The sequence below is a fragment of the Apodemus sylvaticus genome, chromosome 15, assembly GCF_947179515.1.
Source record: "Apodemus sylvaticus chromosome 15, mApoSyl1.1, whole genome shotgun sequence".
Lineage (NCBI taxonomy): Eukaryota > Metazoa > Chordata > Mammalia > Rodentia > Muridae > Apodemus > Apodemus sylvaticus.
The window spans coordinates 51354184-51368871 of record NC_067486.1 but is presented as its reverse complement, the minus strand read 5'-3'; the positions used below and the strand labels follow the sequence as shown (position 1 = coordinate 51368871).

At 41.1% G+C, this 14688-nt stretch overlaps 1 protein-coding gene across 1 annotated transcript in view; it reads left to right on the top strand.

Moving 5' to 3' along the window:
• Morc1 (MORC family CW-type zinc finger 1) overlaps positions 1 to 14688 on the top strand; it is a 208985-nt gene that overhangs the window by 184634 nt on the left and 9663 nt on the right. Inside the window, exons 21-23 of the mRNA XM_052158339.1 lie at positions 4640 to 4709; positions 7482 to 7548; positions 12323 to 12472. Of these exons, the coding sequence (XP_052014299.1) occupies positions 4640 to 4709; positions 7482 to 7548; positions 12323 to 12472 (287 nt within the window). The remainder of the gene's footprint in view (positions 1 to 4639; positions 4710 to 7481; positions 7549 to 12322; positions 12473 to 14688) is intronic.

The window sequence follows — 14688 nt, the reverse complement described above, 5'->3', positions numbered from 1 at the left end:
ATAGCCCAGTCTCTGAGAATCAGAGGTTTAATCATAAACAGGAATGAATTTAGTTTATCTTTACTAGAAGATGGCTTTCAAGCCTATGAGAGCGGCCGGCTAGTTCATCATTGAACCACGACTGGACATTTTTGCAATTGGGGGGTTTATACGGAGAGCACATTTCATGATAAATATAGACATGTGTCAGTGTTGAGATGTTCTAATTTTAGTTAGTGGCTGAGACATAATACATTATGCTGTACATAATGTATAGTTCAGTATCTTAATATCTAAATATGTTACAGGGAAATTCACGGTTTCTTTTGGGGTGCTTAGTCTTGATGATATGGGAATTTGGAAATAGGACTCAGAAAGAAACTTGAGGGCCACTTAGTTTGAGAGAAAGCAAAAACAATTAGACTTGGAAGCAGAGTTTGTACAATGTTTCCTGGAGGAACAGAAGTCTTCAAATATGGACAAAAATGCCCAAAGTCAGCACAGAATGCTTGGAATTTTAGATCCATAGAAAAAATAGAATAAGGAATATGGCACATTAGGGTGTTGTTGCTGCTGTTGTTACTTGGTTTTGTTCAGTTTTCCTTGGGGCTCAAGACAATAGTCCAAGTTTACCTGTAAAGATTGCAAATAGCTGCATTATGGGAAGGACAGCAGTAGGTAATGTTACCAATACTGAGTACTTCAAGTTGCTACCCCAGACATTTACAATAGAATTCAGATTCTATTCATGTGGAAAGGAGAAGTAGTTTTCCCTTAATGGACCTTGGGCAAGCCCTAATACCTCCACCCTTCTTCCTTTCCTATGCTATTTCGGATCTTGAGAAGGGGCTGTTCTTTCATTCCCTTCTGTATGTGGTTTTATCCGTGGAGATTCTACTTTTTTGGGGTCCAGCCTCTCTATAGATTGTATTATAGCCAATGAAGGGGACACACATGTCTCTTTAGAATGTATTTATTCCAGCCAGGCAGGCTGGCCACAAAATTATACTGACCCATAAAGGCCCACCCTGCTTGTTACAGACCAAATTGAAGTTGAGACCTTTTTAAACTCATGCAAGATTGAACGGTAATATCATTTACCACTTGGGAGGTGTTATCTGTCTTATGGTTTAAGGAAAAATCTCAGCAGATAGTCCAAAACTGCAGAGTGCAAACAGTAGTCCAGCTACTGAGGAAGATAAGGAAACATTGTTGAAGACAGATTTCTTATGTCACCGTGAGCAAATTCAGACCCTCTAAACAAAATTATTGTGAGAGAAGATAATGTTTTACTGAAACAGATGTCTAGAATATTACTTAGAGAAAAGTAGTGTAGGTAGTGACTTTACTTCATCTTAGCCAAAAGGCTGAGAAGCGATTAGGCAGTGACTTAATATTTTTTTCCCTATACTTTAAATACTAAGGAAAATAAGCCAGGCGTGGTGGCATATACCTTTAGTCCTATTGAGAGACCCCCCAACTCAATGTTTTTAGACCTCTAAACAACTAGCCCAGCACAGAGTAACTTGTTTTTCTACTTTCAGTTTGAGAAAGATAGCCCACCCTGTTCTAGTTCCAATGTTTAACTATACAATGCCCCAAGGACGTTTGCTCCAGATAATCTCTAACCTTCCTTACTCCCTCATTCTGTACGTCCCCATTCCGTGCATGTTTTGTCCTCCAACCCCTTGCCTTGTGAATTGTGTCCTCCAATCCTTGTCTTGAGATGTTTCCCCTTTAAATACCCCTGACTTCAGTTGCACAGGGTCCTCAGTCCTCTACCCCTGCATGGTGTATGGCTGTGGAACCCAGAATTCTGGCATAAATCCTCATGCTATTGCATCGAGACCGTTTCTCGCGAGTGATTTGGGTGTCACCTTCCGGGACATAGGGTGCTGGGGCATCCTCGGTTTTTGGGGTCTTACACTATCACTCAAGAGGCAGAGGCAGGTGGATGTGTGAACAGATAGCCTGCCTGATCTATACAGAGCAACTTCCACAGTGAAACACTGTCGTAAGAAACCAACCAACCAAACAAACAAACAAAAAAACCCCAAAGGAATAAATAAAACAGGCTGAGGTTGTATGGCTTTCTAGTGGCAGCAGCTCCAACAATACTGTACTCACAATAGAATGCATAATGGAATAGAAAAGCAATAACTTTATGAGTCTGTGTTAGGAACACTAACAAGATGAAGTCCTCTGTGGTCCATGCTGCCACTAAGGGGCATGTCTGTGTCCTGCTGCAGCTGGGGGTCCTGTTAGAGTCTGTGGCCTGTGTTATCACCAAAGACCACTGTCCACGCTGCCCTCTGAAGCCATGTTGATGTTTGTGGGCCATGCTGCCATTAGGTGCAGATTGGTGTCCGTGTCCTGTTGGTCACAGAGGCTGTGTTGATGACTTTGGGCTGTGCGGCCACCAGGGGTCATGCTGGTGTCCATGACCATGCTGCAGCAGAGAGACATGTTGACATCTGTGGTCTGTACTGCCACGAGGGATCCTGCTGAGATCTGTGGCACGTGATGATGCTGGAGACCATGTGGAAGTCTGTGACCCATGCTTCTATTGGACTGGAAAGGGCAAGGAAGCTACTTTTGCCATGGTACCAAGGACTGCAGACTCACAGTTGAGAAAGAGGGATACAGAAGGCTTCTGTGATAAACCCTATCCCCATTTTACAACCCACAACTCTAAAGTAACAGCCCAGAAAGGAAGCCATTAGAGACAACTCTAAAAAATCATGATAAGGGCATTGAAGTGTGGCTCTCTACAGCTGAGGGCGTCTGGCAGGCTGGGGTGCACGTGGGGAGGGACCCAGGGATTTTGTTCTTTGTTTCCTTTTTGTTTTTGTTTGTTTGTATTTTCTCCTTCTCCTCCTCTTCCTCTTCCTCCTTCTTTTTTGGAATAGAGAGGTTATAAGGGGTTGGGGTGGACCTGGGAGGACTGGAAAATGAGTGAGATTGGGGTACATTGATGTGAAATCCCCAATAATCAATAAACATATTATGCTGGAAAAAAATGGAGCACTAACAAGAAGTGTTCTTTGCTGGGAATAGTGCCAGTCTTGTTCAGATTAGATTCTTCCTGTGGACAAAGTCTTGTCTTATTTCATCATAAGCTAAGTCACCAAGGAAAACTGATACACATGAACAGATTCATCACACATTAGAATAAAGTGCGGATATCAAAGGTGTGCAAAGTTTTCCTAAGATTGTCTTACAGTCACTCCTAACTGCTTTGGAAAATATGCTACTTATAACCTGCTCAAAGCTATTTAGTCCAAATAGAGAGAAGCTTAGTATCATGTAGCTTTTCTTTATACAGCAGAGAAAACTGTTAACTTTATGTGATGTCAGAAATATAGGAAGGCATATATTTGAAAGTCACTTTCAAGATTTTTCACAAAAAGAACTTCAGAAATGTGCATTTTCATTTTTTTTCCTGGGGAATTCAGATAGTTACAATGTAAATGTGAAAATATTTTAAATGCACCACAGTAGCTGAAAAGTGACTGTTTCCCCTGCCTGGGAGGCTCTTCTTTCTGTTTGAATGGAGTAGCAAAGGGCGGTGATGGACAGCTATAGTTACTCAGTTGCTAGGCGACAGGTGGGCCTATTAACCTGCTTGGAGACAGTGCAGTTTCCAAAGTGTTGCGCAGGAATCCACCTTTGTTTCCTAGTAGAAAGGAAAAGGCAGTTTGACATCCTCTTCTGGCTGGGCCCTGTTTGCTTAGCAGGTGTGTCTGGATGAGGAAGGCTCAGGAAATGCTCAGGATGAAGAATCTGGAAAACAAGCTGCCTCTGCAGGTGTTACATGGGGGGAGGGGTGGAGTCTCCAGAACAAAGACAGGGCAGGACTTTGCCTTCTTTCTATTTTCCCAAGCTTTTAAGTCATTGATTTTTTTTAACTGCTTGTTTTTCTACCTTGATAAAATTTACAACATATGTATCATACTGAGGTTCAAAATCATCTCCCCTTTCCCCACACCCCTCCCCCTTCCCCATGCCCCTCCCCCTTCCCATGCCCCTCCTCTCATCTATGGAACTGTCTTCTGGAAATGTAAATTTGTTTCCATTAAGCCCTGTAGATGGCACCCTAGAGAATTCCCCTGTGGTGCTGGGTGAGGTTTACCAATGTAAGGAATGTTGTTCCTCCCCCCCCCCCACACTTGACAAATCTCCTTCATAGAGAGCCGCCTGCATCTGCCACTGGAGCACTAGAATTAAAGGATTAAAGTTGAGCCCCACCCCAGCAGCAACCTGCATGATTTTTTTTTTGCACTGCTTCTGAGCTCCTACTTTGTCTTGGCTGTGTGATGAACCTCACCCAAACCACACGTTTATTCCCAGTGTAGTTGGGACTCCCTTGCTGCAGCCACTGTTACAGCCATATATAAGATCAATTTTAGAAATAATTAGGTCTTTTTAAAAATCTATAGAGATACTCGGGCGTGAGTGTACTGTCGGAAAGGTGGTGGGCCCAGAGGGGCTCACCATTATGGCTGTCTCCAGTGACCCGTTCACCCTCAAAAACTTGACCATAGTTTGGCGCTGATATTCTCGTGGTCTGTGATGTGAACGCTGCTTTTCCAGACTTTGCTCAACTCTGTCCTATGTCCTACGTGTTTGCACAATTTTAAATGTAGAACTTGTTTTCCAGGTTTGGGATGAAAGCGGCACCAAGGACTCACTAAAACAAGAAAAAGAGGATGCGCCCCTCGCAGAGACAGGTAAGACAAGGCAGAGGGCTCAAGAGTTGAGTCTGTTTTTAGTCTTTGACTGTCCTGACAGCAACTTGGACTTGAACAAGCTTGTTCTAGACCAGAAGCTCTCAAAGGGGTCGAAACCCCTTTGGGGTCCCATATCAGATATCTTACATATCAGATACTTATATCACAATTCATAACAGTAGCAAAATTACAGTTAGGAAGCAGCAACAAAATAGTATTATGGTTGGAGTCACCACATGAGGAAGTGTGTTAAAGGGACGCAGCATCAGGAAGGTTGAGATCCACTGTTCCAGAAGGAGAAAGGACGGAAGGAGAATCTGCTTTGACAGGCCTGGCAACAGTGTCCTCCACACTGCCCCACTGTCTTCAACTCCCACAGGCTTGAGCCAGGCCACATTGAGTTCCCTTTGGAAAATAGTTTTCCGTTGGGATTCAGACCTGGAACAAAAGGCCGAGGTGCATATTTTGCATACCAAAGTGTAGCTGGTCTTCAGGTTCTCCCAGCTTCCCTCAGTCCCTACCAGTTACAGGGTGAGGCTGGCATACCTGTGCTCTGCCCTCAACTTTCCTGCAGAGGCACTGGGCATCCCCTGCCCTGGAAGGAAATATTTAGCTCCCTCTCCCCTCCCCGACCTCCTCCTCTCCCCTCTCCCACTCCATCTTCCTTTCTCTCTGTGAGTGTCTCTGTCTCTTTGTGTATCTCTCTGTGTGCCTGTCTCCCTTCCCCTCCTCTGTCTTTCCCCGTGGCAACTTCACTGGTCCCCCACTGCGGCTGTGGGTGAACTCACTGGAGAGCTTCTCCATAAACATGCTCTTTACATACTCTACTCTGGCTCAACTCATGTCACCAATGGAGAATGCTTAACAATCTTCATAATCCGTTTTAAAATTATATTTCCCCCAGGTTTCCATCTTCTATTTTCCTTTCTGCTTTCATGAGTTCTCTGAGACCCCCAAGAATATCTCAACAAATCTATTCATCTATTTCATGTTCATACGATGTAATAATGCATCTAGGAAGAGAGTTGAACTTAAAAACAGCAGAAAGTTCTCACCTAACAACATTCAAGCCAGCAAAAATCTCCAAGGACTGTTTTCCCTGGGAAACCTTCATCCTTCTTAATAGCCATTCCTCATCAGTCCAGGATTTGTGTCCCATCCTAAGACTGCCATTGCGCATTCTCTCTTTAACACGCTGTCACTGCCTCCAGGCAACATGCACAGAACATTCACTGTCGCCATCAGTGTTTTCAACTCTGGTTGTTTTGTTTGTTTCTGTTTTGAGACAAGATCTGGCTGGCCTAGAATGAGTTGTGAGAACAGACTAGCCTCAGATGACAGAGCTCTGGTTGCCTCTGCCTCCTGAGTGCTGGGATTAAAGGTGTACACTGCCATGCCCAGCAATTGTCCTTATTGTAATCTCAGTTCCAAAGTCTTTCTTAGTTTCCTTGCTTGGTGAGCCCCGGCCAACATACTTTGCCATTCCTAGCACTTTTTTTCCTCTCTTTTCTCTTTTTCTCCTTTTCTCTTCCATCCATGCCATCATTTTGCCGTCACTTCCCTTGGCAGTATCTTCTTCCTGGCATCCTCTGTTGCTTCAATAACCTTAGCAGCTATTTACTCACAACTTCACCTTTGACCTCATCAACAAGGCCCTAAGAAACCACAGTTTTTCCATTTCACCTTAATTAGAATGATTTTTAATTCTATAACAAGGAAATTTTTTGGTAATGCTCTCTTAATTTTAAAGCCAACATCTTAATTTTAGTGCCAGTTTTTCAGAGGTTTCCAACCACTACTTTGTCATCAAGTGTGGTTCCAATTGGTGATACAAAAATTATTAATATAATTTTGATCTTAAAATTCATATTTAACTTCAAGTACTCACTTGAGGTTTGGCCAGGATGAATTTTGAAATATTTCCAATGTTTGTCATTATGGACTAGTTGACTTGATAAATTGCTTTACTTTGAATACAAATCAGCAGGCAAAGCTAGTGGTGCCAAGCATGCGCTTGGAGAGCCTGTACATCCATTAGTTTCTTTTGTGTTTGTTTTAAGGGAAGTTGGCAGGTCCTCTTCATTTACCCGGCATCTAAGCTTTCCTGGTGCTCGCCTGTTCTACCTGGCCGTCAGTAGCAATAAACAATGGCAGTGGTTAATTTGGTGAACAAAAGTATCAGGATAATCAAAACAAGGAATTACTGAGCAGGATGGAAGCAACACACTCAACTACTTCATGAGCCACAATGCAATTCCACACAGAAATTGTAGACTAAATGGCCAACTTCTCTTAAACTATAATTCTGAGTTTTCCTGAATGATCAGATTTTCTAGAAACTGTAGGCTTCTTCTTGCTTTAAAGTCTCTAGTGGAGACTCAGTTTTCATCCAGACTCATCAGAACTCTTTGAATCTGAATCACAAGGAGAGAGTGGCACACAACAGGAAAGACAGGTGGGTCATCTTAGGGAAAAGTAGAGTGAGAGGTGATTTGAGCAGACCGTATCAGCTTTCCACACACTTGGAACAAACATAGTAAAACATTACAGAAAAGAGGTTGAGAAGTTCTTAGATCATTATTACACCCATATATACTTCATTAAAATTATTATAAATTACCTTAAGAATTACCTTAAAATTATTATAAATTGCCTTGAAATTGGCGTGATTTACAAATGGTTGTTTAACACATTCAAATTCCACACACGTAGTTAATGAGCTGGCATTTTCTTTCTTTTTTTTCTGATATTTTTGTCTGTGTTCTTTTGAAGATAAACAAGAGCTGTGTGATGATGTTCCAGTAGTGAAAGGAAATTCTTCAGCACTTCACTGGAAAAGGTGTGTATACTATAATTATACAGATTCCAAATGAGCATAATTACCCTGCTAGAAAGTAATTATCAATGTGTAAGTAGAAAAAGACAGAAAATAATAGCAACAAAGGCAATTAAGAATGACATCCAATCTTACAACAGAGCCGAAAGGATGGAAATTCTCCTTTTCCACAAACCTTTTCATTTCTTTTGTGAGGATTTGGGAAAAGTGAAAGGGAGCAGGTTTCACTTCCTGTTCACAATAGCTAACCATCTACAAATTACTGTATTATCACCAAAGAAGTGAGAGTCACACACATACAAGGGAAAAGTATGAAATCATAGGATTAGTGATTTTTCAGGGGGCTAGCTCATTAATTTATTGTCAAAATACTTGTAATTATTTAATCCTTGTGTTCTGGAATTTCCTTGACCTGAGTATTCTGCCATTCTAAAAACCAACTAGTATTGTAGACATTCATAGTAGGGTTAAAAGGCAGTTTTTGACAAAACAGGCTCTTCTGCCTCCTGAGCCTGTGCTCAGCTTGCTATCTTACTAATTCTTTGCATTGCAGTGCATTGAATTAAAGGCAAGGGAGGCAACAGAGCAGGTTTTCTGACGTCACTCCACCGTGCATGTCCAACTCTGCGTGGCTACTCCAAAGCTTGCTATAGCCCTGTCACAGTGATGGTGACCTTTAAATTTCCCCATGGCGCACATCGTCCTCACTGCACACCTCCTTTCAGTCTCTACTTCATTTCCCAGGAGCTCTAAATTATTTGTGATGTAGACAGCCTTCCCTGTCTGTACTTAGATACTTGGATGCCCTCTGCCAGCCTGTGCGCCACCAGCCCCGCTCCCATTATAGTTGGATCTCAGGCCAATGCTCTCTACCTTGGGGCCTCCTAGCTGTCCTAGGCAGAGGTGGATATCTGCAGAGTCTCTGCCGCAGTGCCTAGGCACATGGCATTTCCTTCAGCTTCCTAGGTTGTTTGCTAAACACCTCACCAGTTCCATTTTATCTTGCTTGGCTTCTTCCTGCTATTTCCATGAGAAATAAACCTAACTCTGTAAGAACACAATCTGCCTTTTCATCCCCCTGCCTCTAAGTAGCCAGACAGATACCTATCCATACTGGACACTTGATGTTTATTTGAATAAATGATATAGTTACCCACCAGTGCTGCTGCCAGGCCTTGTCATGAAAAAGACCTTAACATAGAATTATTTGTTAAAATATGAGCTAAAACTTAAGATAGAGCCAGATACTAGAATGTATGTATGTACATGTGTGTGTGTGTGTGTGTGTGTATGTGTGTGTTTGTGTGTGTGTTTGTTATGAGTGTATGACTTTTAGTTCTTGAGGTTCATTTTAACACTTTTGAACCAGACTGGGTGGTGGTGGTACACTTTAATCACAGCACTTGGGAGGCACAGGTAAGCAGATCTCTTGAATTACAAGGCAGTCTTGTCTATAGAGACAGTTTTAGGACAGCCAGGGCTACACAAAGGAAGAAGAAAGAAAGAAAGAAAGAAAGAAAGAAAGAAAGAAAGAAAGAAAGAAAGACAGACATACCAAAAATGAAAACAGAAATAAGCAACCGTGAAACAAAAAACGCTGTTGACTTAGTATAAAATGAGTGTAAGAACTATAATCAAACTAAAACAACCTTAATGGAAGAAATTGATCAAATCCAGAAGTGATGGTAGCTATGATAAAGGTGATTATAATAACAGTAGTTAATAGACACTGTTTGCTGAGAACTTAATACTCAGTACTGAACTAAACTAGTTCAGTACTAGTGTGAGGTACGCCCCATCATTAGTTGTTCCCCTAGTGCTTAGGATGCTAGGCAGACACTGTACCATTGAGAAATGTCTCTAGCCCTATGAGCATTTGACAGAAGAAACGCTGCCCTGGGATCTGGTCTAAAATATTTTACCCTTACTATCAACACCAGAGACAATTTCCAGCAACTTTAAAAATGCTCTAAAAAAATCTTAAAATATCAATATAAAGGAGATTATAATTAATAATCTTTTGGATATAGTATATATACTCTTTAACAGATGACTAAGCATTAGTTAATATAATATTCATCCTAAAATGGATGAATAAAGTAAGAAAGACAGTATGCTTAATGCTAAAAAACAGTTGGCGGTAGAGCACCTTCCTCTGTAATATAAATGATTACCCTGTTCTTCAAAGCCTTCACAATATAATCAGACAAAATTTGTCAAAACAGGTTTATAGGTGTCAGTGTGATAGGATTAAAAAATTCTTTCTTGCTACTTGAAGATAAAACTGCCTTGTCTGCCCTCTCCACCCATCTAACCTCTAACCACCTCCCCCTACCCCATTCCCCCACCTTCGGTGTCTTGTACTGTTGTGTTCCCACCATGCCCAAAGCGTTGCTCTGGTCTCATACATCACTCTTTCGTGCACCCTCACCTGACTGATGCCCCAGGATCATTAACTCTTCCCCCAGAAATTCTCTCCTCGGATCTTCACTAGGAATTTCTCTTTCCACTTTTGATCCTTCTACGTTTGTTGTTGTGCATCTTTGCAAGTATAAACTAGAACTTAAGTCTCTTCCTACAGAGAAGCGGTGAGTGGTATATGACTCTCTATTGCTGACTAGGGGTGATAGCATACACCTAAAATTCCAGCACTTGGGAAGTGGGCAAGAAGATCAGGAATTCAAGACTGTCAGCTATGTACTGAGTTCAGGCCCAGCCCTGTCTAGATAAGATACTGCCTTTTAGTGAATTATCACAAAATTGGTTTAATCAGTGCTACCCTAAAACCTGGAAGCAATGTATGAGAATAAATTATTATTATTATTATTATTATTATTATTATTATTATTTAATTTTTTTTAAATATTTTTATTTTCTATATTTTTTGTTTACATTCCAAATGATTTCCCCTTTCCCAGATCCCCCCTCCCCATATGTCCTATAAACCTTCTTCTCTCCACCCATTCTCCAACCACCTCCCTCCTTTTTCTCTGTCCTTATATTCCCCTCCAACGCTAGATCAATCCTTTCCAGGATCAGGACCCTCTCCATACTTCTTCATGGGAGTCATTTGTTATGTGATTTGTGCCTTCGGTATTCAGAGCTTCTGGGCTAATAAATATCCACTTATCAGAGATTGCATTCCATGTGTATTCTTTTGTGATTGTGTTACCTCACTTAGGATGATGTTTTCCAGATCAAACCATTTGCCTAAAAATTTTGTGAATTCATTGTTTCTAATTGCTGAGTAGTATTCCATTGTGTAAATATACCACATTTTCTGTATCCATTCCTCCTTTGAGGGACATCTGGGTTCTTTCCAGCTTCTGGCTATTATGAATAAGGCTGCTATGAACATAATGGAGCATGTGTCTTTATTGCATGCCTGGGAATCCTCTGTGTATATGCCCAGGAGAGGTATAGCAGGGTCCTCCGGAAGTGTCATGTCCAGTTTTCTGAGGAAACCGTCCAGTTTCCAGAGTGGTTGTACCATCTTACAGCCCCACCAGCAGTGGAGGAGTGTTCCTCTTTCTCCACATTCTTGCCAACATCTGCTGTCTCCTGAGTTTTTGACCTTAGCCATTCTGACTGGTGTAAGGTGAAATCTCAGGGTTGTTTTGATTTGCATTTCCCTAATGACTAATGATGTTGAGCACTTCTTAAGGTGCCTCTCGGCCATCCGAATTTCTTTAGATGAAAATTCTTTGTTTAGATCTGTACCCCATTTTTTAATAGGGTTATTTGGTTCCCTGGGGTCTAACTTCTTGAGTTCTTTGTATATATTGAATATTAGCCCTCTATCAGATATAGGGTTGGTGAATATCCTTTCCCAATTTTTTGGTTGCCGTTTTGTCCTTTTAACAGTGTCCTTTGCCTTACAGAAACTTTGTAATTTTATGAGGTCCCATTTGTCAATTCTTGTTCTTAGAGCATAAGCTATTGGTGTTCTGTTCAGGAACTTTTCCCCTGTGCCCATGTCCTCAAGGGTTTTCCCCAGTTTCTTTTCTTTTCTTTCTTTCTTTTTTTTTTTTTTAGGTTTTTATTGTTGTTGTTGTTTTTGTTTTTTATTTTTTCGAGACAGGGTTTCTCTGTGAAGCCCTGGCTGTCCTGGAACTCACTCTGTAGACCAGGCTGGCCTTGAACTCAGAAATCCCCCAGTCTCTGCCTCCCAAGTGCTGGGGATTAATGGTGTGTACCACCACTGCCTGGCTCCCAGTTTCTTTTCTATTAGTTTCAGTGTGTCTGGTTTTATGTGGAGGTCCTTGATCCACTTGGAGTGGAGTTTAGTACATGGAGATAAGAATGGATCAATTTGCATTCTTCTGCATGCTGACCTCCTTTTGAACCAGCACCATTTGTTGAAAAGGCTATCTTTTTTCCACTGGATGTTTTCCTGCTCCTTTGTTGAAGATCAAGTGACCAGAGGTGTGTGGATTCATTTCTGGGTCTTCAATTTTATTCCATTGGTCCACTTGTCTGTCACTGTGCCAATACCATGCAGTTTTTAACACTACTGTTCTGTAGTATTGCTTGAAGTCAGGGATACTGATTCCCCCAGAATTTCTTTTGTTGTTGAGAATAGTTTTAGCTATCCTGGGTTTTTTGTTAGTCCAGATGAAAAAATTATTGCTCTAAGACTTTTGTATAATCCTACACGTGGAAACTGAGTATTGCATCGATGCCTGTCCTTTTCTTTCATTGTGTATTAACAATTCATGGGAATGCTTCTGAAGTGGGTGGGGTCTAACATGGTTATTCTTGACATCATAAATCCCAGCTTGCCCTGCGTGCAAATGAAAGACTTAAGTCCACGTTCCGGACACAAAGCCAGCTCTGTGAACGGCGATTTTCAGCTTGCCTCTTCACTGACACCTTCTCGAAGCATGTCTGTGGAGGAAACAGCAAGAAAACTGCTGTCTAATTTAAGGTAAAAATAATTCCTAATTTTCCCACATGCTATGTTGAATCTTTAAAGTAAGCAGAGACAAACCCTGTTTTGTTTTATGTTGGCTTCCTGCTGACTGGGGGTGTTTTAGAGTACATTTGGTATTCGGTGGAATGGTTTTATGACCTATTTCCTTAACCACATTTAGTTAGATACACCACAAGTTAATAGTCCCTTGAAAGATACTTGTGGTCCCTGACTGCCTGTTGTTTTGTGTCCCAGCAGTATGATGGATAGACACACATAAGCTACTCTTTCCTTGAATGTAATAAAGAAGTTTTTATTGAATTTTCTATTTTTTTTTTCTACTCGCAAAGACACACATGACATTCTCATGGCCTTTGAAAAGTACTTTTGCGGTTTTAGATGTGGAACTTACAGAAGAAAACTAAGTTTTTCACTCTTTGGTTGGTTGAATTTGGATGTCTGTAGATACAGCTACTCAAGGAATTTAGATGTGTAACCTCAGCTCTTAAAGGAGAAACTGGGAAGAAGGGATATTTTTGGGTTTTCTGAATGGGACAGATACAGAAGATGGCTTTACTGTCAATCCCATGAAAGGCTGTTCAGAAGTGTGTTCTCAGAAAGCTGTCATAAGGAGGGCAGGGTAGGAACAAGAGTCTAGTTCACTTAGTGGGCACCATTAATTTTTCTGGGTTCAAGGACTTGCTGAGTTAGGTCATGGGTCTTTGAGCCAAGAAGAACACAAAACCTACCCTCCCTCAAGTGACATTCCCTGGAGGCCTCAATTTTCTTAGCAACTGAATGAATTCCTTTTAGATGGAAGTTCTCAAAGAGTAGACAGTGGATAGAAAGGAAGAAGAAGACCCAGCCATGGCCTCTGCTAACATCCAGGTGCTGACCTGTGTGTATAAGGATGTGGAGAGGCACTGTAGACGCAGACTCTATTATGCAGCGGTACAGGGCCTCTGTGGCAGCAATAGGGGCCAAAGAGCTACATTTACTTGGATGTAGAGGCTGTCCTTCAGGAGTCATGTCTAACAGCAGTCCTGCACCAGGAGATTGAAGGGCACTTGGCTTTATGTAACCAGACAAGGTTGATGGACTGGTAAACCACTAGCACTAAATTCCTTCTTAACTATGCTAATCACCCATTATGCCAGAGTTGGCAACTCTACTGTCATCTAGAAAGGAGACAAAAAGAGGGCACATCCAACTGTGTGATATTATAAGACTGTAAAAGCCATTAGTCATGTGACTTTGGATGGATGGATGTGTGGATGGATGAATGAGTGTCATATTGTTAAGCCTACCAGAGGAAAGTCTGAAGAATGAGTTCTCCCTATAGCACTTCATCCTTAGTCACCATTCTCCAGAGGATCATTTATTTCTTACCCTTTGCTTTGTAGATAACTGGCTGTAGATTTAGCCTGGTTTATTTACTGATGTTAAAGTCAGGGCATATCAACTGATTACTCAGACTTGATAGTATGCCATCAATTACACTCACATGTATAAATATAATCATGTATATATTGATATATGTGTGTACCTGTATATATCTGAATAAATATGTGAAGATCATTTAAAATGTGTAGATATTACATAATAAGTGACTTGGGACATTGCTAAAAGTAAACCAGATTTTTTTGATAATAATAGTCATTATTTTGTGCCTTTATAATATTTTAGATATATGTCCAAGAATTATTATGAATTAAAACTGTGGATAGGTGGATATCTTCCTTGGCACTCCACACTGAGGCTAGGAAAGATCTGCCCGAGTATGTTGTAACAGAGGTTGAATGGATTGTTACTTAACTTTTTTCCCAGTTGTATAAACATTCTTTTCAGAGTCAGCATTTTTCTTATTTTTCACTTGTCTGGTCTTTTTTCTTCATGTCAGTGCAACACTGGCACTATTAATTTTAACGAGTTCCATGTGATCAAAAGGAGACAGTGCGATTGAGTGTATTAAGACGTTAAACTGCATCCATTTCTGTTGTTAGCCACCAATGGCATATTAAGCCTTCTCAGATACCATCTCCCTAGTGAACACATGGACTCATCGGTGCCCAGAATCATCATATTGAGCACTGATTCTTAGGGTGTTTTTTGGCATGTTTGCAGGCACAGCTCCTATAGGGATCCCCAGTGAATTATTGGCTGGCTGTTTCTGGTAAAGGAAACCTGAAATTGGATAGGCTGAGAGAGTTAGATATGATAAACTCTGGAAT